General features: G+C 36.2%; 1 protein-coding gene across 1 annotated transcript in view; it reads right to left on the reverse strand.

Annotated features, from left to right (window-relative positions):
* ANGPT1 (angiopoietin 1) overlaps positions 1–27,330 on the reverse strand; it is a gene marked incomplete at both ends in the record, with an annotated part of 153,359 nt that overhangs the window by 58,263 nt on the left and 67,766 nt on the right. Inside the window, 3 exons of the mRNA XM_082290223.1 lie at positions 15,162–15,394; positions 24,082–24,203; positions 25,092–25,247. Coding sequence (XP_082146349.1) covers positions 15,162–15,394; positions 24,082–24,203; positions 25,092–25,247 — 511 coding nt within the window. The remainder of the gene's footprint in view (positions 1–15,161; positions 15,395–24,081; positions 24,204–25,091; positions 25,248–27,330) is intronic.

The following is a 27,330-nucleotide window of genomic DNA, read 5'->3' on the forward strand; positions in this document are numbered from 1 at the left end:
AGCAATTGGTATTAATACCATTTCACAGATGGGGAAATTGAGGGAAAAAAAAGGTCAAACATTTTACCTCAGTCATTCCATGAAAAGGTGAAAATAGAAAAATAGTGAGAAATCCAATCCTGACTGTAAGACTATACTGCTCTCTAAGTAGGCATTTTATGCAAAAGTAATATTATTCTTTCCCTTTTATGTGTTTTACATTATTATTTTAAAATTTTATTTTAAGAAAAAAATTCCCTTACTTCTCCCCTTCCATGTATTGGTTGCATATTTATTATTTTTATTCAACATTATCAATAAAAATAAATCCTAATTCATATATTTGCATATGAAATTCAGTTAGGAAATCAATGGCTTTCAAACTTGGCCATATTTGGAAAAGGTAGTGCTGGCAGTGCTGTAGATTACACACTTCCCTGTGACATGGCAGGGAGTGAGGTCCTTAGCAAGGTGCACATCCACTGTGCACTCTCTCAAAGGTGCCATTTTTCAGATAAGACATAGAACTGAGGCCTTCATGATTTACATTAATTAAAGACTTCATGGTCCTTTCTGTAAGCAGATGGTGGTGGTATCTGTGGCCAAAGTCCAACCTGAATAATTACTTGGGGCTGGAGCCAAAGCCTAGAGGAGTTAAAGCAAAGCCTCTCACTGATTTCAGAGGATTTTAGAATAGATCCATTATTTCTGGCCTGAATTTCTCTAGCGCTTTTGTTTCAACTGGAGACATCAGTCCCTCCTGTCTAAAAATTATATTTCATTGTGCAGACACAGTGCTCATTTCCTTCAGTCTAAAAGTATTTATTAGCTGTATGTAGTGAGATTATCTTACCTCTTACTTAACCGTTATACACACATTGAAAACCACTTGGAAATAAGTACTAAGAGTCATTAAAGGAAATTTGAATTTGGGTCCTTTGTAAATGAAATTTAGACAAAAGAAACCATGAGTATATTCTAAAGTTTGTATTATTAAAATTTTAAAGAAGGTAAGATTTTACTATCAGAGAAAATATCTTTGAGAGTAATTTTCTAAAGAGGTGGATCTCTAGGAAGCATCCTTAGAAATAAATTATCTTCTCATGCTTAAAAACTAAAAGAAACACAATAAAATGGATGTTTTCATGAGAGATGAAGTTGAAAAAGATAGAAAAATGTCATAGATATAGACAGTTTATTCCCATCCCTCCTCTTAGAATCAGGCAGCTGAAGCAGCTGAGATCACAGAGAGCAAACATGTAATTTCCTAAAAACTAAGCAATCTAATACGCGTTTGGGTTTTTTTGCACCAGGGGTTTTATTCCACTGTAGCCAGGAGAAGATGGCTTTCCTTGGGTCCCTCTCACCCCTCTTGCAGGAGCTGGTGCTCCCACTGGAAGAAAAGCCCAGCTCCTTCACAAGGACCTACTATTACAGATTGCAGCACAGTATATTAAGCATGACAAGCACAAGGTTTAGTTTTTCTTAATACATCACACTGTAATTTGCAAGAACAGCCAAACTTGACAGAAAATTAATACTCAGGAATGTTACTGGTAATGTACTTTTAGCATAAAATATGTTTTCTCTAAAATATGTTTTCTCTAAGGTTTGCTGTTGTTTTTCTAACTTAATATTCCATACAGTTTCCAAACCACTTCTACCTACTATAGCTCTAGACTATTTTTTTCTACAAGACTGTATAGACCTTGAATCCTTTACATATTAAGGGGAGTCCCTGAATGATGTATTGGCTCACATATGGTAGATCTGTAAGTAAATTTTTCAAAAAGTAAGAAAGTTTAAATAAATTCGCTCTAAAACCAAATAGGTAGCCATTAAATTCCTTTGTCAGCTTCAAGATAATGACTTTACACAAACTTTTAATGTTAGTTTAGCTGTTTTCAAATACAATGTTTATGACAGATTTTTATGTACCTGAAGAAAAAGATAAGTCTATGTAAACCAAAATAATATTAGCATTTTTTAAACCTGAATGCTTAGCCAAGATTTGGGACCCAGGAGGGCTTTTTTATTGGCTTCTCTGGATGAATAAACTGGTGAGGAAGTCATGCTCCTTTAAAGCAATGATACCTATGCGGAAAGTCCTGTTTTTCTGAACAGAAGGAGAACCAACAATAAAAATATTTTTTTCACTGCACTTCCAAAAGTCTTCTGGGTAACTTTTAGCCCAATAACTTTCTCCTTGGGCTAAGCTATCTGTTTTTCCCTACTTGATGTGATTTCCTTCAGTTATCAGTCCTTCAGCTGTTCCTTTTGCACAGTGCCCTGGATGATGACTGGGGTCCAGGCAATATGGGAAGTACCATCCATAACTGCCCAGGCCCTATGGATGAACAGGAACCCAAATCAGTGAGGTCTCTGTCAGCCCTTAGGCTCTGCAGCACCAGGGCTGAGCAGGTGTCCTGCTCACAGGATATTAACCCTCAGTAGAAAGCCAGGGTCAGCACCTGAGGCTGTAGCCTCTTCAGTTTTCTTAGAAAGGTTTACCTGTGCTAGCAAGTGAAAGAGCTCAGATATATAGGGATTTTTTCCCTAATCAATAGTCAGGGGAATTTAACTGATTGATAGTTATGTGTGTCTCTGTGTAGAGTGAGACTATTTCTCTGCTATCAGCTGTAAAATTAAATCAATAGTAAATTAGTTTATTTCCTAACAGCTATCACAAATGGAGGATGTTTGCTTTTCTGCCCAGGTTTAAAGAAATACCAACTGACTACTAAGAATAAATATCTTCTGAAATATTTAGTAATCTAGTATTCTCCTCTAGGAATATGAAATTGAAAGCATACAGTATCTGTCTCTTTTCCTAGCTGTATGAAAAATAATCTACTTGGGGTTTTTTAACTGAGATTTCTGGTTGTTTTTGAGAAAATTAAGTTGTCTCTTTTCTTTTCAGGTCTCCATCAGATATCTGGTGAATGAATAGCACAGCTTGTCTGTAAGCAATAAAGAATGCTAAAACACAGTTCATTATATTGACGGAATCAATAAATCACAATCATATTTCCTAAATTATTTGAGATCTGAACTGCTATGTTTGTGAAGTCACTTGAGACTGAGTTAATCACTAGACTCTTATGTCCTTTAGCGATACTGACAACAAATGAAAAATAGTTGTTTGTTTTTCTGCATGATAGTGACTTATTTGGACAGATGTGCAGAGATTTCTTTAGTGTCTGAGTGAATTATTATATTTTCATTGTTTCAATGTTTTATTTACATGTCTAATTTTCTTATAGAAGTACCAAAAAGGCACTTAAAATTTTTTTTCATGCTTTTGAAGTCGGAAGGGAAAAGTCTTTCTCCATATCTTATTGGCATATATAATTGACCTAAACTTTAGCTGCGCTATCAAAAGCATTGAGGTAAAAATTTATGTCCCTTGTTGAACAACTCCTTAAAAATCAAAAAGGAGGTGGTTGTAAATCGATGTTTTTTACCTAAAGTTGCTACATTCCAGGACAGGGTCATCCAAGGACTGCCAAACAGTGGTTTCTGTCTAAATCCGGACTGCAAATAAATTTTGCCTTGATCTTGTCATGGTTCCAGACACATGGTGGGTAATCCTGCATTTCTGTAGGTTACTCTGTGTCTCTGACCTCTTTCCCAGCCATTTGGGTGCAGCTGCTGTGCACCAACAAATTTCCAGTTACAATGGCAAATAGTGCCTGGCTTGAGAAGAATCAAACCCGGAACAGTTTGTTAATATTATCAAAAGGACGTCACTCAAATTCCCCCAGTGAAGAGGCCTGGAACACTGCCCAAACATTTATATATGTGCCCTGACTCAGCAGCAGCAACCACTAACAGATCTGACAGAATAAGGTGAAGATTATTTTAGTTTTGAGATGGAAAAATATTCACAGACTTACAGTTTTTGCTGACTTACAGCCAGAGGTACAGTCTGCTCTTTCAGTGTCCTCGCCTTGCATATACCAACCTCCACCTGAGAACAAACATTAAACTGCAACCTAATAGCTGACTGCAACACCCAATATTGCCTGCAATAAGACAACCCTATGACAACACCATTGTGTTGCAAATGTTACACAAACCAAAGGAAAAGGCACAAACCTGAAGGCTGATTTCAATTCAGGTACGCTCTCCAGATAATTGCAGTGATGCCTACAAACTGAAATGATAGCTATGCGAGAACACATTTGGGTCCCTCTTAAAACAGACTTGAAAACACATTTTCATTCAAGTACATATTACATACTATCTGTTTTTCCTCCACAAAATGTGTTTCTGGATTATTAAAGCTACCACCATCACTCAATATAACCAACACAAAAAATAATTAGAAATTTACAATCCATTGAGATGTACGAAATCAAAAATATTGCAGTTACTTATTCTTCATAAAATATTGTGAACTTTTTTTGCATCTATCTAGTCAATTAAAAGTTTTAAATTTGAATTTATATGTATTTACTACCCAATCCTAATTGTTATAAAGACAAAGTATCACCACCTGATTCACAACTTTCTCCAGTGTCAACTTTATTTCCTAATTTACTAATTTCATGTTTTATTTTCATCTCCATGAAATCTGAATAACTTCTTAAAAAAAAAAAACAACAAAAGAACAAAATGGGGACCTATTAGTATGGAAGCTGCTTCTGTTTGTTCGGAGTCCAGCAGTCTTCTCAGATAAGTTGTTGTGCATTCGTGTGTACTCATGTTTATTTACTAGGGAGATGAAAGGAAGTTTAGGACTGGAGTTTGGACATGCATTTTCCTTTCAACCAAATACGCGTTCACCAAAATGCTTTTAAAGCTAATATTTCTTTGTGACATTGCTCTGAATCTGACAAAAATCCAGGCCATTGGCAACTTGGAAAGTTCATTTTGACATACTGAAATAAAATATTTCTGTTCTGGGAAGTATTACTCCATAATCAAGTTTATAGATTACAAATTTGCAGATTCTAGTTTATAAAACTGTATTGTCAAAGCCTCCATTATTCCCAAATGAATTTATGAGTAGATATACTAGGTTAGATTGCTGTTTCAGCCTCTCCAGTATCTCCTCTCCAGCATCAGGGCCCTAGAAATCATGACTTCCTCATTGGATTTGATCTTTCAACCATCATTTTCTGTTTTTTTTCTTCTTATACGCTCATAATTATTTATTTTCTTCCTTTTTTTTTAGGCCTTTTCTCCTGAGGAGGGGCCTAAGATTTTGCAAGAGCTTGGCTAACACCTGGCCTGAAAAAAGAAGTCTTCAATAAAAACAGATATTCAAAGTAGATGACTGGAGAACAGCATAAACGCAGGAAAGCATATCCACGAATTTACAGTATAAGTTCTTCCTCCACCAGATGTAACAGGCTTTGAAAGAAGATGTAATAGGCTTTGAAAGAATTTTCTTTCATTAATATCTCCAGTTAGGTTTTTCAAGCCACATTAATGTTAGTCATTCAGTGTCCCATACCAAGGAACTCCTTACACAGACCATGTGAAGGACAATTCCCTGTTGTTAGCTTTTAACAAGAGTGTTCCAGCTGGTGACACTTCATTCTTAGCTGAAAGTGTCAGTAAGTCAGCACCCATGGTCTACAAGGCACCTACACCTACAATTTCTACTGCAATCTCCTTCTATTGTCTTTTACACCACCTAAAGTATCTGTCATAGGCTTAAATAATGGTATTTCACATACTCAATCATCTTTGTAGATTTTTGTGTGTGTGTGATGTGGGTTACAATACTTTATACAGTATTTGAGCACATCATGGATTATGTGGCACAATTTTTTTCTGATTTCCTGTCTATTCTTTTGTAAAAGTTTTTAAAATATTATTTTCATTTGGACTATTAACTGGCAAGTAAAACCTCCTGCATCTTTCATTCAAGATTTCCCAGGGAGCTTACCTTGAATACACGCAGGTGCTTTAGAAGGTGAGAGAAAATAAAACTAGAATTCCTTACTTAGGCACATTCATTTGCTGAATGATGACAATAGAAAATGCTGGCCTTCATTAAAATGTTCAGACTCTATGACAGTATAAGCATGTATATAATGCACGTGCACATTTTGAATGTCTAAGGGAGCACTTAGTCCTAATCCCAAACATGGTGGAATCACAGAATGTCACTTACAGGAGCAGTGCTGCTCTGGCTATATCTGTTGACTGTAAACTGGTTCCATAGCCACAGAATGAATCAGCTAATAGGAGGTCATGCAGAGAGTGTTTGGGTTTGTTGTAGGGGTAAAAGGGGGAGGCAAGTTTAGGGGTTTTGTTTGGTTGCTTGGTTGTTTTGTTTTGTTTCTTTGTTTGTTATATAAATTTATTATTCTACTGGAGCAGCTCAATGATCTTGATTCACCCCATGACCCTACAGTCCCTTGACTGGATGGAAAAGTGGAAGGATTTTGTTTCCAAGGAGCAATGACAAAAGCAGAAATAGTCCCTTTGCTCTCAACCTCTCGCTCTTAATGCCACTGAGTGTGGGAGGCCCAAAGAGCTGTGTAAACCTCACTTAAGTACAATCCAGAGTAACTACCAGGCCATGCTGAAATGCAATTAGCAGGTCTACAATGATTCTACCAGCCTAGGCATTAGTCCAGTACCAGATTTGTTAGGAGTGCTAAGGTTCATTACATAGAAGAATTTGAGATCAATACTTTTAACATGGGGAGGAAAGAGAAAAGGTGCAGTCAATTAGATGTCTCAGGTTAACATTTATAGAAATGTTTTAGCAGCTAATAGAACATTACTTTACCCTCCCACACAGCCTCTAAGAGTCTGCGGTAAGAAAGGCAAACAATTGCATAGCAAGAGCACTCAAGCTGTCCAACTACTTATTAAATAAATCATTTAAAGCAGAATTTCCCTCCTGTAGTGCTGCAGGAATTAACTTGGTCTTGGAAAACAACATTAACGTAGAGAGCTTCCACCCTCTCCAGGGCATAATTATTTAATACCTAATAAATTATCTACAGTTATCAAGTTTGTTTCCCAATAAATCCAGCCTTAGTGACTGGCAAGAACAATAATACTTCCAATCACTGTGCATTTGAAAGAAATCACTTAAAAATACCATAAAATGGTCCTCATTAGTGAGCTGCAATAGAATGCCTTATGACCCATTTACAAAGAGATAAAGACACTTAATTATCCAGCTGCAATATAGTTGCTTAAGAGTTTCTGCTTGAGACAGCAATTTTGTGAGTAACCAGCCATTCACTGAGAGGAGAACTAAAGAAGTCTTTCACAAACTGTACAAGGAGATTAAGTTGCTGGCTTTGTTTAATATTTCTAGTGTCCATATTTCTTTAATTGATTTATATTTTTCCACACAGGCACCCTAATGTGCATTTAATGTTTCCATCTGAACAATGGTACACATACAGAGAAATTTTTTACTAACATGCCATTTGGGTGACACTGACAGTGCCGTTAGTTGGTTTATATATGCTGATATTCTCTGTAATATCTTTGGTATGAGTGAATAATACCAGTTTCACAAAACTGAGTGAAGAGGGATTTGGCACTGACCTGTACTGTAGGAATGAGGGCAGGTAATTGATTTTAACATCAACAATCAAGGATTTATACACGCTTCCAATATTAATTTTTCAGTATGAATAAATATTGATCTCCTGCTGTGATCAACAAGTTAATAGGGATAAAATATTGGAATCCACTATTCTGTTTTGAAGAATTCAAATATTTTTCCACTGACATAAATTTCAAATGCTGAACATTCAAATTTACTAATTTCAGAACTGAATCTCTATTAAAGTATAGCCTAACTTGCTACTACCTAGCATACTTTGTTGCACTTTATTATAAAGCTTAACTTTGAAATTAAGGTATTCTTGCCTAAGCAGGGTATGAAAATATTTTTATTTTTAAATCATGATTATTTGGAATTGATATTTTTTTTAGTTTTAGAAAAAAACAACATAGGTAGTGTTGATATAAATATCAGCACTAACATCATCACCTTTTAACAGATAATATGGAGAAAAAGGGTACCTTTAGTTGTAAGTCACCTCATCATGAAACAACTCACTTAGACAGAAGTGACTTTGTTGATATAAAGGAAGTCCAGACCAGAATTCTGAAAGTGTTAGGTGAGTCAGATAAGACTGACCAAAAAAAACTCTCTAATAGAGCTTTCTGAGCATGTCTGAAAATTGCATATCAATAGAGAGTCTTCAACAAAACCAAAAACTGTATAGCACCTGAACAGAAAAAACGAGAAACACAAAAGCTGTTGCTGATGTGCATGTTTAACTGAACATCTACACAACTGCACAAAGTCAGAGCAGCCTCTGACTGCGGCCCTGCAGCACTTTCCAGTTCAGTGGGTCCATTTGCTCAATAGGATCCAGCCACAGTAAGAGTCAGGGGACCCCTCTACCCTGACACTGAGTGCAAAATAAAGTCGGTTTTTCTCCAGCTTTCAAACTATAAATAAGAGCAGATCACATAATGGAATGTATCTTTATAATAGTGAGCTTTGTGAATTGCCGGTGAACATTTTCTGATAGTGATCTTCTGATCTCGTTTTAAACTAAAAGTATTTCTGCTATGCTTTAAGATATCTTAATAAAAATGAAAACCTCATTCCCATAAAATCTCAAAAGATGGAGGAAGTAGAGAGAAACTGAGAAAATTAATGTTTTCCATAATCTTCAACGCATAATGTCAGCCTTAGCTGAAGTTATCTGCCTTGACACCTTTGGGGGAGTTAGTAAGTGGGGAACACCAGATGACCTCAGTGCATTAAACTGTTTTGTTTAAAGCTTTGGTGTGGGCATTCTAGTTTCGTCAAGTCTGAAGTTTTTAATTTATTCTTAACTAATAAAAATTTTTAAAATTAATTAATATATCAAAAGCATCATGCTTTGCTATTACACTGCAGAATGTTAGAACACGTTGATAACTAAACTTCAATTTTTGGTATAAGAAAAAAATGTCTGTCACTTCATTCATGAACTTGTTTCTTAAACCATGTTTCCAGAGCCACCTCAAACCTACAGCTTTCAGCCAAAGCTGGTCAGAATCAGGTGGTCTCTGCACCTAGCAAAATCTTATTTTATTTAATTCTATGCTTCAAAAGAAAAATAATGAAGTGACTGATGTAACACACTCTAAGTTTCTGCCTCATCAGTTATGTCTCATTGTATTGAAAAAAACCCTAATAATGTCAAGGATGAGGTACTAAGAGGAGGCATGGGCTTAAGGAATTAAATATTTATAGGGAAATGGTATCAGAAAAAACATGCTGTCACCTCAAAATATGTCTCAGATGAGTACCAATATTATTCTTTCCATGTACAGAAGAGAAATTAGCAAGAGATGTGTCATAAAATCTTGCTCTTCTACACTGCTAAAATCTAGTGGATTTAAATATCCTCATTATTGTATTCCAATATATGGCTGAATCAATATAATATAGAAAATTTTTCTTATTGAACACTGTAGAAAAACAAATATTTAAACCTACTGTTCTCTTTTTTTATCCTGCATTCCCACCAGCATTTTTGATTTGGTTTCATTTTGGCTTTTTTGGGGGTTGGTTGGTTGGTTTTGGGGGTTTTTTTTGTTTGTTTTTCTTTTTTTAAAATACTAGCCTGTATTATAAAAGTTGTCTTTGAAGTCTGTCTAATGAAGAAGGCCAGCATCACTGCTGAGGTAATTCTGCTTCTGTCAATGGAGTTTCCCCTGAGCCTGTAACCTTCAGGTCATTTCTTTGAAGCTCTCATTCTATTCTCACTCTTTTCACTTCTGAATAAATTTTTACATTGCAACAACTTTGGTCTAAGAAGTGGAATGGATTCATTGCAGTTTAATTTTTTTAAAATAAATTAATTTTTTTTCTTTTTAAAAGCATGAATTCCATTCAAATAAGTTTTTGGACATATTTACTTTTCCTACCCATAAACTAGGAGACTTGGACCTTTTCTGAAATTCCAGACCCACTAACCATGTTATTTACTTTATAAACTCAATAGGCACTTCTGGGGAGGTAAGTTCCTAGTATATACATGTATTATTTTGGAATTATGCTTAGCGTCTTGTCAGCATTCAAGAGGAATAAAATTCTTAATTTCTCTTGTGCTAGGAGGTCACAAAACCAGACATTCATGACAAAACCAAACATTCATGACAAAACTTTCTCTTCTGTTCCATTAGTTTTCTGAAGTATGTAAGTTTAGGCCAAACATTTTAGCAAGTTATATTATTATGTAGTCTGAAAGACAGCCAAAGAAAAAAATAAATAGGAAACCAAAAATAAGTTCATGGTTAAATATGCTTTCCTGCTGAATTTTTCATTCCCTTATTCTGTGGGTAGGACTACCTGGGCAGTTATCACGAGTTATGCAAATTATTTTTAACACAATAGAAATCCAATAAATTTTCTTATACTGGAACAAAAGACAATGTATTTTTGACTGGGCACCTTTTGTGACATCTGGCTTGAAACATAATTTCCCCAGACCAATACACTTTCTGAATTAGTTGGTTTGAACTTGCATACACATCTTTGATTATATTATCTATTGCTTAACATAATTTGTACTATACACCTTGTTTTGGGGTTGAGGAGTTTTTCCAGTAACATTCACGTGACTCTCTACTTTAGCACTACATATCTTTTACATAAATCATTTTTCTGATGTGGCAGCTTAGAAAGTACTTCACAAAACTATTTACTGTGTTACAGATGTGTTGTTTGACAGTGACAGCAATGCGCTCTATGAATCCTCAGACAAACAATACTTAAAGTAGCATGAACCATAACCAGTTTAAAGAAAACAATATGCACAAAACCTTTTATGACCTTTGCTAAGAATAAGTTGATCTCCATCCAGCTGTTATTGCTACAGGTGAAGCACTTCTACAGTCTTGGAGATAATCATGCAATATCTCTGTGATGATTAATTAGGCCTTCATTTCTATGTTTTTATTTCCTCATCTTTTGTTGGGGAAAAGTAAAAGTTTCATGCATGTATCTGCATTTTAATTTGGAGATTACTTCACCTTTAAATAGTTGTTTTAATATTCACCATAATGAACAATCATTTCCTTTGGAAAGCTAGTGTCTGAAGGTGCTTCTGTTTTAGAAATTCTTCTGCAGAAATTTACTGGCAGCTGCTGCCAAGTTTTTTGCCTCTGCCTAAAATATACACAGACAATGTGACAAGTGTATTTAGCCATAGACACAGGCCAAAATAGAGACGTGAATCCCCATGGTATCCTGCATTTATTTGACTCTCTGTAGGCTTTGTGACCTATTGGAGAGTCTATTTGAAGGATTACATGCAACTGAAACTCTAGAATCACTCACACTGGGAGAGAGGTGGGTGGTATTTTGGAAACCAAACTCACAAACAATTCCAAGTCTTACAGGTGGCTCACATCCCAAAACTGGTCAGTACCAAAAGTAACACTGAAAATGGGATCTGGATTTTCTATTTAGGTCCACCTATATTTAAAATATTTTTATTTGTGTTGGTTTTACCTTTTCATTTGGTTTTTTGTGTCTTTTTTGTTTGGATGGTTTGGTTTGGGTGATTTGGTTTATTTTTCCTCTTTCTCATTTGCCTTTATATTCTTCAGAAATTCTTCTAATATATGCCTAGGCACAGTGGAAGCACCAAAGCAGATTTCTTAGGGTTTTCATCCAGTTCTAGGGACTATGTTAGCTCCTTAGACTGTTTAACTGAACAAAAGCAGTTTCTGTTCAGCCCTCTATCTCTACACTCTCAGCCTATATTATTCACAGGCTCCTAGCAGGAAAACTTCAGATAGTGTCCCAATTTATTTAAATCAATCTAAAAGTCTTCTGATATGATTATGTCATTACTGAAGGAAATGTACCTCATGTTCTGTAATCAAAAAGCAATGATTATCACCAGATTGGTTTCAAATTAGTTGGTTAACTGTATTATATTTTTCACTTTCACAAATCAGAAAATCCTCAATACCATGACTTGCAAGAAAAAGAAAATAATTTTCCTGACTGTGACTTACCTTGGGAGAGAATTTATACATGGATGGATGGATGGATGGATAGACAGACAATTTTTAAAATATCAAGGCATAAATGTAAGATAAAATATAGTGACTTACATTTTTAATTTAGAAAAATCTGAAAAAGGTACTTAAAGCCATTCTCACAATACCACAGGATTTAGACATACTTTGCAATTCCTCTCAACTCTGTTGTTCATGCTTATAAAGTTACTCATCTTTGACAATCTGGCTTTCTAGACTTGATGCCTCACTTAGGTTGTGCTTTCTGTCAAAGATGAGTGTCCCTATTAAAGACTCAAGTACTTAAGAGGACTTATCCTTTTCTACCTCTACAGCTTTCTAATACTTAAAAAATATTCATCAACCTCAATGATATCTAGTAACCTTTACCCAAATTACTCAAGTTCTCTCTTTTATCAATGGAAAATACTTCTCAGTGTTACTGGCTGTTCCTTTTTTCCCTACCATTAACTATTTTGTGCATTTGCATAACAACATTCCACATACCTTCTTTCTCACCTAATAGTTCTGTATGTTACGGCTCTCTCTCCTCACATTAATATTGTTCCAGGACTCTAATTTTTCCATTGTTCTGTAATTTTCTGGACCATTTCCATTTCTGCTATATCCTTTATGAAATTCGATGACTGAGATTTACTGAAGTATGAGACAGAAGAGGTGCCACTGATTTATGTATCACTTTTTGTTATTCTCCATTTCCCAAGAAACAGCGGTTCTCACAGAGCGTTTTTTGTTTTGAACATTAGTGCACACATCAAGACTTACGTAAGACTATCTAAACTTTGTATTTTGGTGTGGATTTAGAGTATCTCCAGTGGTACTTCCCAACACGCATACATTTCCACATTCAACATATATTTGCACAGACTGAAGTTGGCATTAATTTTTGGCACAACCTTTCGTACTTACTCTTCATTAGAGTGGTCTCGTGCTCCAGGAAAATATTATTATTATTTTAACTTAAGCTAACTGGCTACTTTTTCAGCTGTGAATGTACCTGCTTAAATACTGGTCAGCTAGACTTAATCAGACAATAAGAAAGAAAAATTTCTGCAATTTAACATTTCTCATTAAGTTATTCTCCTCGAAGAACAAATGTATCCAGGGAAAATTCTGAACATGATAATACACAAAAAGTAATAGAGTCCAAAATTAAGAGCTTAGTTAGGCTAATAAAGTTGTATTTAGGCATTTAACTGTGCTAAGCATCATTTACTTCCACAGCTCCTCAGAAGTTAAAAAGACTTGAAAACTCAGGTTTTCAGGCACCAATTTGAAACACCCACTTCTGTATTCCTCATTCAAAGTTTTTATAAGAAGCAGCTGAGGAAACTAAGTTTAGGGGAAATGTTGGCTAGTTTGTTGTTTTTTTCCTTTGAATCAAATTCAAAACTGCAAGAAAATCTTGTTAAGCTTAAAAAGAACTTGCTATATATCTCTGTATGAGAATAATACATCTTTCATTTTGATATTGATTTTAAAATACTTCTGAGCTTTATTAGAACTCTCTGGACACAGCCTTGCCAGGTTTCTTTGCCAGAAGGCCATAAAACATAATAAAGGATTTGCATTGCATCACAACGTTTCTCTACTGATATGAGAACAGCCTACTATGAAACATATTATTTAATTCAAAATGCTAGGGAACTATATAACAGAATGAGCAGAAGGGAACATTTAGAATGAACATGAGAGGGAGGAAAAGGTTTTTTTTTTTTTAAAAAGTAGTCTATCAACACTGGTCCAAGCATGCAACACTTCCAAAGAGATGTAATCCTCATGACTGGAGCAGTTTAGCTTTAAGCCACACAAGTTGCATGGGAATATATAGCAGAGAGAAAACCCACATTGCCCTGAGCTGAATCATTTGATTGATCTAGTATGTCTTCTGCCCCTTAGAGAGAGCACTGAATAATGATGCAGGTGACAAGTTTTCAGTTGGAGGATGGGGTTGTTGTTTGCTGGTTGCGTTTGTTTTCGTTGTTTCTTTGCTTTTTGTTTTTTAGATATTTTATGGCACTTAGAGCTCTAGAATGACAATAATCTAAAATGCGGGGCTCTTCAGACTTCTGATACCTCTTAGAGAACTAGTTGATCCATGCTTACACAATTGCTAAATGACTATCACAACTCAGACATCTGCAATTTCTCTCTGTGTTTATCCTGTACCCTTCCTCAGAAGGATTTTTATACTGTCATTTCTGACAATGATAATCATAATTTCTAAATGACTTTGCCTGGTTTTCATAGTTAGTAACATATTCTTACCAGTGTCCCATTTCCATTTTTCACAGTGGTTTCCATTCACCCATCTCTCTTTACCAGTTCTCATGAAAGGAATTTCTTTCTCAAGACATTCTGTGGTGTCTTTGGCATTGGAAAATTGAAATTCTATCTGAACTTCTGTCTCTGTTTCTATAAGAAAACTTTACTAAGAAAGACATACTTGAGGAAAATTGTCTTATAGAGTCTTTGTCAAGCCCTTCTTTCAAAGGATGTTATTTCTATGTTTTTTGTTTGCAGCACCCAGAAACAAACAAAACACAGCAAGACAGAATAAAGAAAAATGATCCCTTATTATAAATAAAATCTAATTCAAGGGAAGAGATTCATCTTTTGGATGTCTACCTATAGCTCCATAAGAGCCTATATCCAAAATCATCATTATGACTTATACTTATGTAAAAAACTCTGAATTACTTTCCTTTGTTTAGTAGCCTGTTCTCACTATTGATTGAAAAGGAAGTCAAGAGTAGATGAGGTACAGATATCTGTAAAGTTAAGATCCACGGTTGGTTGGATTACTCCCAGCAAGAGGAGACAGATACTCTTGACGAACAAATCAGTATTGCCAGTGCAAAGGCCACATAATTATGGCCTATATCTGCTATAGTGAAGGTATAAAAACTCAGTGATACTAAATTCAAAGAATCAAATATGGCTGGTGGTACCAGGACCAGTCTCAGCACTGTCTGAACTTTATTAGATTTTTGGGTTCTCATCAGCTCTTTTGTTCTCAATTATAATGTCTTCTTCTTTCTTGGAATAAGACCATTAAGTTTCCCTTTTCCAAAAATTCAGGACTTAGTTCACAAGAAATTTCCTAGTACTTGTAATGTTTTATAATGCCACTTTCTTACCTCCTTCCTTGGAGCAGACAGTGATCAGGGTGTGAACTGTATCCATCAATTCAAGCTGCTGTTTCTGCAGGACACTATTATTGCTTGTTGCCTTGTTTAACTGCTTCTCTAGCTCCTGGATTATATAGCTTTGTCGTGTGACTAAGCTTTGTAAGTTCTCTTTTTCCTCCTTCAAAGTGGCCAGCTCCTCTTTGTGCCTTTCTTCCATTTCTAGAATTCTGTGCTCAAGTAAACTAAAATGAAATAAAACAATTACTAGATATTATTTCATGCCAACACAGTTAATAATACAGAAACCAGAACATTTTTTTCAGTGTATGATTCACTCTCTAAATCAATAATTCTAAAAAATGTCACATCTAGTAATTCAGCTCACTGAGTTTCTCTGTCAAGCAATCAAATATAACTGGTCTCTAAGACCGCATTTTGTAATGTTTGCATGTTGTAATGCTTAAAGGGCATGGAACAGCAGATGTAGGTGTTACTCGGATCTAAGTGCAAGAGCATAGAGCCAGGAAAACATTTGAATGTAAAAGCTCAGGCAGAAAACCTGAGGGAGGCAGAGGAGGGAGAAGAGCAGGGCACTGACGAGGACATGGAAATATGAATGGGTCAATACGATGAGACAAAGCTCAGGGGTAAACTGCAGAATAGCTTGTGAAGGTCCTTGTCACTGAATGGAAGATAAGCATTATAAGTTATGGAAGACTATCAAAGCATATGGAACCCAAAACAAAAGTACTTTTTGATGTGGTCTATGAAGCTGGGATAAGAATTTCACACCAGATGAGCAGTGCCTGCGTTCAAATTAAGAATAGTACTGTTTTCCCAAAAGGTAAATCAGAAACTTTCATTTTAATGTAGATTCCCTTGTTTTCCTCAAGACTATGTACATATCCCACTAACACTTCCCGGCCATGTTTGCTTGTTCCACAAAAGGCTCCTCAGACAGAAAACTCTTGAGCATCATGCTATGTGACCTGCTTACCTCAATTTTTATAAAGATTTTGCACATCTATAGAAACACTTCCTCTGGATTAATATTCTTTTTCTAGTACCCTTTCTATCCTGTGCTGGAAGTGTTCAATTTACCAAGATCAAAGGCACATCAGATTACATCTAGAAGAACAGCGGTGTTGTAGACTGAAAGGACAGCTAATATCTGTCAGCCATGAACAAGAAGCTTTTCCCAGACAGTGCTTTGATGCTGGAGTGGGAATTTAACAGAAAGAATGTATTAGTATTAGATAAGCAACTTAATTCAATCTCTCTGCTACTTTCTCTTTGGGGTTTCGATTGTATACACCAAAAGGTGTGTTTCTTGTGCCCACAAACCTACCAGTGGTTACAAACTTGCCAACAAACTGCTTCCTGTTCAAGTCAGTCAGGTTTTATTTATTTGCACTCTACCTTTGTTTTTACTTCTGGATAATAGATCAGTGGCAAAATGCCTGCATAATTTGAGGTCATTTAACATAACTGAAGAATGTAATAAAATCCATATGGAGTTGTTTCTACTTGATATCTCAGAGCCTTAATATGAGCTATTAGAGAGGATAAAAATGCAAAGATTAATTTCAGGCTCCAAAATTTGCTGCACAAGCTAGAGTGAGATTAAACTTTTTTTTTAAAAGAAATCAAGCAACAAATCTTTTTTTTTTTTCTGAAATACTATAAATGTGGAATTTACAAATATGAAGAAAACATACTTTGCAATACAAATATGTCTAGTTCTGTGAAAACCAGAAGCATCTGGGTAAAGGGAGCAAAAAAGGAAAGATGGGAGGGAAAATACATTTTTGTAGGGTCTCAAACACAAGGGTGAACATATCTCATTTTGAAAGTCTCATTATTTAGAAACAAAAGCATAACAAGATTTAGTGGACTGAAATAAGATAGTAGAAGGCTACAAACTGAAACAAAATATGGATTTTGAAGCCAAAGACTGTAAATTATTTTAGCACCTTATCGAACCCGTGGCTGATTTTTTCTTCACTTGAGTGCTAATATTAAAAATCATGGTCTAGATTTACATGGATTTTTTTAAGAATATGTATGTGGTAGCCTTTGAGCTTTCTCATGCAGAAAGTCAGATGTAGTTTAGTTAGGCAGAAGCAGTTGAAAAATCTTCAGCTAGATTTGGTTCTAGTCACAAAATACTGTCAGAAAACCCCATTTCCTTTTGAAATTTATCAGTTCTATCCACTTTTTCACAGAAATTATTGAATTGTGACTCCAGCTTTTAACTTTTTCTGTGACTTTAACTTTTAACTTACATCAATGAACTTGGGATAGGAAAAAGGTGGGCCTGGTCACAGTGTATAATAGAATGGGTGCTAGGCGGGGCCACAGCCCAGTCTAACATCTTACAGTCCTCAAAATGTTGTGTGTTATCAATGTAAGAGAAGATGCCATTGAATAAGATAGAATATAGCTTTATAGTTACATAGTAAGCCAAGACAAAGAAATTCCCTTTAACTTTATCCATATAATACAGTATTTCCTTAATATCCTATCTGGATGTCCACAACTCAATGATTTCCATATCTGAATGATTTCATGTCAAAGAAAGAGCCTTTGACAACTACAATTTATGCATTGCATTATTTGTTTCCCACTGTGGCCTTCCTAAGGCCATAGTAAATGAACCCTTGGTGATGACAATATTATTTGTAGCACCACTGGCCATGTCAAGCAAGAAAAGAGAAGCTGACAATGTTTAGAGCTCCATAGTTTGGCATCTACAGAGACAAACAGGAAGCAGATGTTTTATGGCTTTAATAATAATACATCCTAATATTTCTGAGTGGTGTGTCAACATGCGGTGCAAAGATGGAAGTGTCATAGCACTTGATTCCTTTCGTTTTCTACATAGATTAAAAGTCCTTTTATTATAAACTGCAAAATTAAGCTATTTTCAGGAATGCATATACATTTATGCAATTAGCTTTCTATATTCATAAATCTATATCAGATAAAAGTAAGTCCTGAGGATAGGACCACTCCCTGTATTCCTGGAAGAAGTCCAAAACATTCATTTTTGTTTTACTATGAATCAATGAGAAAACTTTGGTCAAATCTCCAAATGAACAAAAGCAAAGTCTTCACATAGATTGGGGATTTCTGAACTGGTCTGTTCCAAAAGGAAGATATCCTTCAATAGCGTGAGAAAAGCTGCTCTTAGGGCTTTTGACTCCAATAGGGCCAGAATTATTCATTTGTATTGTTACATTAACATTTGTTATAGATAATTTAAACAAAAAAAAAAGAAGTGCTAGGAAGCTTGAAAAAAATCTTGAAACAAATTGAAAGAATTTAGAAAGATATAGAAAGGTTTTTTTAGCTGTTGAAAAACCTCTCTGTTGCCTCTTTTTTGCAACATCAGACAACCTCTAACAAATACCGTTAAGAAATAACTTTGATGAGTTCTTGGTAAAGATATTTTCTCAATATTTTAAAGAAATATTTTGAAGACAGAGCTAAAATGAAAAGTTTTTTAAGAATTTTCATTAATGATGATTGCTGACACAAAATATTAACGAAAACAGAAAGAAGACTGTCTCTATACCAATCAGTCCAACATCCTCTAAAGGCTGACTGAAACATTCTTTTAAAACACTTTCCAGTAAAATGTTATGGCTCTTTTTTGCAGTAGGTTTTCTGTATTTATTTACTATACAATTCCTATATGTCTGAAATGCCTGAATCTTTGAAAATATTACTAATCTAGACAGATGAAACATTCATCGGAACTAAACACAATAAAAATAAATCACCATTCACCAGAAACATCATATAAATATCCGTATATTTATTTATAAAGACACACACATAAACATGTATATGTGTTTTTTATAATTGGAGCCTTCAATTTGGGGAAATAAATCAGGCATTTGGGGAACAGAATAAAGTTATGAATAAACAAGTGTGGATAACATGAATAAATACCAATATTACCCATTGGACAATGATGGTTTGGAGTCATTATCTAGGAGAAAATTAATCTAAAACCAAACACAAACACACACACATGGGCATCCCAAACCCAAACAAATTTAGTGGTGGGGCTAGGAATCTATTTTCAATGATACAAATGATGTCTTGACTTTGTCAGGTATAAGCCTGTGGAATGACTTGGTGCAGTGCCTCAGTGCAACTGTGCTGTGTCCAGCTGATTCAGAAAAAAACCTCTAGTAATGCTGGAGAGGGTAGAATAACCATAACAGAAGTCAAAGAATGACTTCTAGTGAAAGCTGTTGTCATTTTGAAAGGTGATGAAGTAGAACATATAGGAAACCCTCTGGTAGCTGTCCAAGGAGGAAGGAAAGTCTGGTTTAGACAATCTGCCTTATAAGGTAGGTCGTTTATTCACTAATCCATTCCAGACCACAGAAGTTCAAGAGATTTTTTTAATCTTTGTTCTCAGAATCCTCAGTTTAGACATGTGAGAACACGATATAGACCAGACCTTGGAGATCGACATCTTTTGCATGAAAATAATCTTTAAAAAAATTATTTTTTATTAAACATACAGATAAAACATATACTTTGTTAACCTACTGAATAACTAAAGACAAGTCACACCAGAAAAAAGTTACTTGGCCATTCATATGTAGGGTTCTTTTATTATATATCTATGAGAAGACAAATGGGTACAGGATTTCAGTGCCTACTTTTGAGTGCAAGAATATTATTCTCTCAGTGAGATGGCTTCTTTGTACTTCCTTTAAGGTGAGTGAAATTTTCCCTATGTTTTTAGGTGCTGACCACCCATACTTACCTTGGGAGTCTGATGTTGTCTAATGAGTTTAAGGAAATATGAGAATATCTGTCCCCATATTTCTCAGGGCCAGTAAAGTAACAAGTCACTTAGCACCAGTAAGCCTACTTTTTATACCAGTGACAAGATAATTCCATTGAAATTACATAAGTGACGTGTAAAATCGGTATTTATCTTTTTAGTATATGCACAACCTGAAAATAAAACTTGCCAGACATATTGTGTTTCCTCATCTTTCACACAGTCAGACAGACATTCAAGAACCATTCTTGAGTGCTTGCTTTTTATAGCACACAACAATTCTTGTAATGAATGTGTTCATCTAGCATTATTTTCTGCAAGTTCAAGCAAGATTTTGCATTTAAATTTCACTTCCACTATTTTTTGACGGAAGATCCAGAATTCCATTATATTTTTCCTCATTTGTTTCATTTTAGCAAATAGGAAGGTTTTTTACACTTGCATGTGGAAAGAAATTGCACACTATAAATTAGATGCAGCTGGTACACTCTGGGGAAAAAAGGGGGGGGTTCATAAGGCACTTAAGAAGGGAAATCTTTCAAGAATAAATCAAAATAGCATTTAGAAAACTCTTGTGGGAGAAAAAAATGGCAATGGAAGAAACCACCATTTACATTATAGTGGGTGGGAACCCACAAAACTAAATTATTTATGGCATGAGAACACTCAATAGAAACATGATTCTAAGGCAAATGTGACTCTATTTACGCCATGGAATATCTTCCATTTCAGTGGAATAAAAAGAAAAAATTGGCCCCTCTTCCAAGAAGAGACAGGGAGTAGAGAGAAAGGCCAAGAATAGACATATTTCTAATCTAAAGAACGTGCACTGCTCCCTTGTTGAAAAGCACCATTAGTTACATTTAAGGATAATAAGCAAGTTACTGTAGTACATCAATGATCAGTTATTGTTACTGTAAGATTTTGCATTACTTTCATCCAAAAATCAGTTCTTTGAAAGTGATTAAGATCTTTATTGTTACTTTATATAGAGGAAATTTTAGCACAGAGAAATTATCAGCCCACACTACACCATCTGTTTTGATTGTTTTTGCAAAGACAGTAGTTCCTACATTAGTTCCCACTGTGCTGTGAACCTACTGCAAAAGAAAGACCCTTTCCAAAAAAGTTTGCAGTTCATGTAGGTAATGTGGATTACAGGAGTTTTCTCTATTTATTGGTGTGAAAGTTACATGGAGAGGGATGAGGAGAACTTAACTGCAAATAGCTACTAAACACAGCCTAATGAGGAATCTGCAAATATTGTTTCAATTTAAGCAAGCTAAAATCTTTGGCATGTCCAGAAGCCTAGCACCTGCTGAAATCACCAAGATTTGTCCCAGAGTGAACCTGGCAAACACATAATTGATTTCAACATCAGAAACCTGCAAGGCCAAGACTACACAATTCTTTGTGAGGAGTAGATGATGATACAAGAGTGGATGATCCATATTTTAGTGTAATCATAACACAGCCTTCTCCCTAATTTTATCAGTCCCAAGGAGACGTTAAAACAACCCACACAATGCATGCCAGGTCCTTGCTTCATTATAGGATGAAATTCTGTGTGCCTTTCCATTAATCTGCAAATACCTATACCTCTGAGGCAAACAATAAAAAGTGTGCTTTTAAAAATAGCCCTCCTTTTCTTCTGACTTTTCAAAAACCATTTTATCATAATGTCAGCCAAGTCAAAGGTCAGTTCAAGTAGGACTTATTTGTTTAGTGACATGAAGACTTTTTACTCTTATTCATTCCTAAGGTAAATAAATAAATAAATCCAAATGATTTAGTATACAAGATTCAATCTCTTAAGCAGCCAACAAAATTTTGTTGCTAACCGTATTGCAGCAGATAAAAGTACAAATACTTATATACTCAACTAATGATTAAATTAACCCCATTTTGAAATAGATTTGTAAAATACGTAGAAGGAACTGCCCCCTGGCCATACCCACTCTCTCTGTGGACTACAGGGAGAGCCCACACAAGCAGTTTAGGTGAATTACTTATTTTTGAGATGGCCAAAGGCAAAGTTAATCCCACACTAATTTATTCATATTTCTGATTGGTTGAGGGACATCTGTGGAGTTCAAGAGTTTTCAATGTAATACAGTTTCTTCAGAATAACATTTGCTGGAATTACTAGTTATAAACAGTTTTTAAAATAAACACATTAAATAGGTTTTCATAATCAGTAGCAATAATGATATATTATTTGACCAGCTTTGCAACTAGACACATTTAAAAAACACATTGTTCTTTGTAACAATATTTTCTATTTTTAATCACTACCGGTATTTTTCCTTCTTTACCCTGTAGCCTCTTGCCCACTATGGTGCTAGTCTGCCTTAGGCATAACCCTGGGCAAGGTTTTTCTGCCTCAGCTGCCAATTCCTGTCCAGCAGCACGGGATCGCACTGCTCTCTTTGGAAGACTGACTGATCTCAGTTAAAACAGTCCTCTACAGCTTGTATCATGCTTCAGTGTCTGCCTCATCTTTAAAGCTGTTTGCCTTATTTCAATATCAAATGTGGACAGAGGGAATAGAAGCCTTAGTCCTAGTCAGACTGACCCCACAGTTGCTCTTTCTAGAAGGGAGCTGAGAGTGGGGCTGAGGAGTCAGAGCACTCCCTGTCCTCCCAGCTCACACCTGTCCCTTACAGAGGCAGCAGTATGTTGGATGTTTCAAAGGGCAGTCAGGAAGGGGAGCAGCTTTTCCCACAGTACTGGATGCCAGTGCCCACGTGCAGCTGCTGTGAGGAAAGGCCAGAGCTGCCCTGTGCTGGGCACAGCTAGGTCCAGTCAGCTGTACAGTGTGAGGAGCTCCAGTCAGGGTACGGTGTGAGGAGTGAAGGAAAAAGGGAGAGAAACAATGCTGCAGACACCAAGGTCAGAGAAGGGGAACGAAGGAGGCACTGAAGCAGGTATATAACCCTGTGGCCTGTGGGAGAGACAATGGTAGAGCAGATATTTCCCATGGAGGATCCTATGGGAAGCTGACACCTGTGGAGAGCCCATGTGGAGCAATCTTACCCTGAAGGACTCCAGCCTGTGGGAAAGAACCATGCTGGAGAAGGGAAAATGCATGAGGAAGAAGGAGAGGCAAAGTGTTGTGCACTGTCTACAGCACCAATTCCTCATCCCCTTGTACTGCTCAGCGGGCGTATAGAAGAATAAAGAGTGAAGTTGACCCTGGGAAGAAGGGATGTAGAGGTGAAAGGTCTTTCTGGGTTTGTTTCTGTTTCTCACCATCCTACACTATTATTAATTGGTAGTAAATAAGGCTGTTTTGCCCGTGACAGTAACTGATGAGTGATCTCCCTGTCTTTATCTCAACCACGAGCTTTTCATCGTATTTTCTCCCTGTTCTGATGACAAGGGGGAGTGAGAGAGAGTCTGGGTGGGCGTCTGGCATCCCAGACAAGGTCAGCTCACCACACATGCTCTCTTACATACTGAATTGCTAAGTTCAGTGACTTCAGGTGCTGAGTCCCTGTGTTACAGAGAGGGGACACTGGAACTGCTTCCCGACTCTCATTTTGCTGCTTAAAGAGTTGTGTTCCTAAATAGTTTTTCCATCAGCTGTAATATAAACCTCAAATGTTTACCATTGACTTCTTAAAATGGAGAATGGCTACAAGTATGCTATAGCTAATCGAGTCCAAAAGGAGAGAGAGATCCTTCTATAGGCCGTATATTTGCATCCATTAAAATTAGAAAGGTGAACTACTGACGATTTTCTCTTTCTGATGCGCTTTAAGGCAGTTGAAAATCTCATAATTTATTATTAATATTTTTCTACTTGAAAGTGCTCTTGAAAGTTATACCTATGCTTTTTGATTGCAGGAACTGTGGTCATACAACTAAGTTGTCATGAAACAGAGTAAGATATAAACTTAGGGTGAACATGAAAAGTGGTAAAAATCAGTTTACATTTATCATACAGTACATAATATAGTGTAAGTTCATACCCTAGGCATTTAAGTCAGTTCATAAATATTACTTATGCTGTCCACTTACTATATTTGCTCCTTTCATTTCATCAGTTGCTTAAAACAAAGTATACATAGACCACTTTGTAATGAACAGAGAAAGAGACCAACTACTCACTCTTACCTGTTTTTCTCGTGAATTTTTAGGATTTCGTGTGTCTGTTGTAGCAGCTGTTTTTCTAGCTTGTATGTGGACAGGGAATTTTCCAGTAGCTGAATTTCAAGTCTGGATGTTTGATTTAGCACCTTAAGGAAAAATTAAAAACATTAATGTTTATATTGTCATGGTTATTTTGCTATAGCAGCATAATACAACCATTTCATTCTGATTTGATGATTTGTCAAAAACTGTTTCTAAATCCTTTTTTAACCTCAGCTGCTCAGCTGGTGCAAATGAACTCAATCAAGCTACACTGATATATACCAGCTGATATTCTGGCACTCTGCTTACTGTAGAATAATACCAGACCAGCAGAAAAAGGCAAGGTGTCTGCCAAATAAGCTTCATTTCAATAGAAAAAACAAGAGACATGCCTCAAACATGCATTCCTACAAAGCATGCTTAAACCAGAAAAGTGCAAGAGAATTTGGAATGAAGTCAAAGTGTTGCATCTGCTATTTTGTAAATAGACCTCCTACTTTAGCTTTCCTGTGTTCTCCCTTTTGTGATAGCAGTTCAGTGCCTTATTTCTATTTGAAATTGTTGACATTCATAGAGAAATCTGAAATTTTCTTTTTTTGTTGTCCTACAGAGGTTGAATAATTGGGAAATGATCGATACGCAGCAACAACAATGAAGATCAAAAGCTCTGTTTTAGCCTGTCACTCACTATTTAGCCTGGCACTTGTATCACCAACAGTAGGTAGGTGTTTATTGAAAGGCAAGTGCTGATCTAGTTTCCTGGACAGTCCTACCTTTGTTGCAGACACAGAGATAAATATACTAACCAAATTAAATCAAAAGAAAAACATATAACAAGGGTCAATCATCAGCCCTGTCAGTACCAAGAAGCAAAGTGTGTTTCCTGGACCCCTGTGTTGAAATGCTTTTTGTGGTAATGCATTAGAAAGGAAAGAGTTTGGGAAATGTTCTCTGCAATTAGCAGCCTTTTGAAAACCACTCTGGGAACATACCTGGGTTTCAACATCCGTGAGTTTTCTTGTCTGCTCTGCTGTCTGGCTGAGGAGGCTGGTGCCTATCTCGAGCATGGTTGCAGTGTGGTTCTGCACAGCGTTCTGCTGCAGCTGCACCATCTCTGATTTCATGTTTTCTACAATGTAGCTCTCAAGCTGTAAAAGAGAAGAGGTTGTAGCTGTAATATTTTCACCTGTTTAGGCATTCTGGTGTCATAAATGGCATTCTTTTCAAAAGCAGAAATTTTAATATTTGCAGGGGGATCAAGTCTCAGTTGACCATATGACTATTGGGGTAGGGATCTGACTATCTTCCCCTCTGAGTAAGAGTCCCAATATTTTTCTAAATATCATGGTCTGCTGGCATGGGCTGGAGCAGGCCCTGTCTTTATCTGTGTCAAGGTTGCAGTGAACACTTGTCGTGGAGATATCACGGCAGCTTCAAAATGAACCCCTAAAAGAGCAAAGCACACCAGAGTAAAACATCAAACCCTACTTGTACATCGTAACTTGTGAGTCTTTCATGGAAGAGATCCTACCGCATCCTACATCCCCTGGTTTATGTCTGTCATTCAGTCATTCAGGAACATGATTTTTTGTTTGGTTGAGTCCCCAGAAAAATTTTTCACAAACTCAGCAATAAACACAGCTTAGTTTAATTGAGATCAAAAGTTTGTAAAGGAATGGTGACACTATCATGGCAATAAAAGCAGGAAGTTGTTGGCCAAAAAGCATAGAAAGCTAGTTTGCTCTTTTGCTTTTGTGGTCTTGATATTTGTTTTGTCTTGGCAAATTGTTGAACAGAATCTGAACTAGGACCCTCCAAATAAACTGAGTACCCCAGAGAGGGGTTCTTTTGGTTACAGTGTGTTTAATCTACATAGGCAGGATCATTCCCTTCTAGCTGACAGCGTCCTTGCCCTGCCACAGCAGGCCACAAACTCAGGGCCAGTCTACAGTATGGTGAGATTGTTTCTTTCTTATACAAGCATTCTGGCTTGATGAGCTCCATAAAGCTTTGAGATAAAGTTAGGTGGCCCAGAACATAGTTTTCAATACCTTCCACAGAAATAATCAGTTGGAGTCCAGCTGGTTTAGACCCAGTGGAGATTTGGTCCTCAGTTTTGTCTTGTGACTGATTATCGTTCTTTACAGCTAGCTGATTTCAGACCTAAGCAACAACTGTTTAACCTAATACTTTTAATCACATTCGACCTGTTTCTGTAACAGCAAGCATATTTCACTGTGGAAGGTAAGTGGCACCACCAAATAGTAACAACCGGGTGGAGTTGATTTAAAGACTGCAAAAAGGAGCAGGAGTCAGATATCGAGTGTGATTAATAAGAACAGCTGCTTTCATTTTTTCTGTAGGTATACCTGTGCTTAGGGATCACTACTCTTAGATATTCAAACATGTCACTGCAGTTGAGCTCACAAAATATTTATTACAAGTTTGTTCATTTGTGTGCACCTACTAATTTTATGAAGATTTTTACAGAAATAAGACACTGCCACAATGTAAAATATTTTCTGCATAAGACAGTTGTTGATGTTTTATTTGTTTGTTTATCCCAGTTTGAAGAAACAAAAACCATCATGGTAAAAACTAAAGTGGATGTCCTACAGTTTCAGAAAATAAAAAAGTTTACTTGAATTGCCAGGTAACCACTCTGGGCTGAAAACCTGCAGAGTGGTTTTAAGGGGTTGGTAAAATTTATTTTTTAATACTTTGATAAGTATTTAAATGAGATTTAACAGCCAAAGAAAACAGTGTATTGCAAAGTAATGTCTACAATGGATGTCACCATTTTCCACTCCCAGTGTAAATTTAATGCTTTGGTTTTTCACTGTGAGGCATTTTACAGATATTTAGCTGGTTCAAGGGAGATTCTATTGTTCCATTGCATTTCTACAACATCCTTTTATATTCAGAGTTATTTTGCCTGTATAACTCTTTCTCATAAAATGTTTTTAGTCACCCTTTGCTTCTCATTGTTTTCTAAACAGTTGGGTTTTTTCCCCCCAAACTGTCTCTTGATTGCAAATAGACCTTGTGAATGAGCCCTATAAACTGGATGGTTGTCCTTTTCCATATTCAGGTCCAGAATATGGAGATTGTTTCTGGAACATCTGAACAAGGAGTTCAGTTTCTCCCATGAATTTCACTTCTTAATGAGACACAGTGTTCTCCAGTCATGGCACTGCTCACAACAGGTTACCAACACACATATTTCCTCAC

This window comes from Coloeus monedula, assembly GCF_965178545.1.
Source record: "Coloeus monedula genome assembly, chromosome: 1".
Taxonomy (NCBI): domain Eukaryota; kingdom Metazoa; phylum Chordata; class Aves; order Passeriformes; family Corvidae; genus Coloeus; species Coloeus monedula.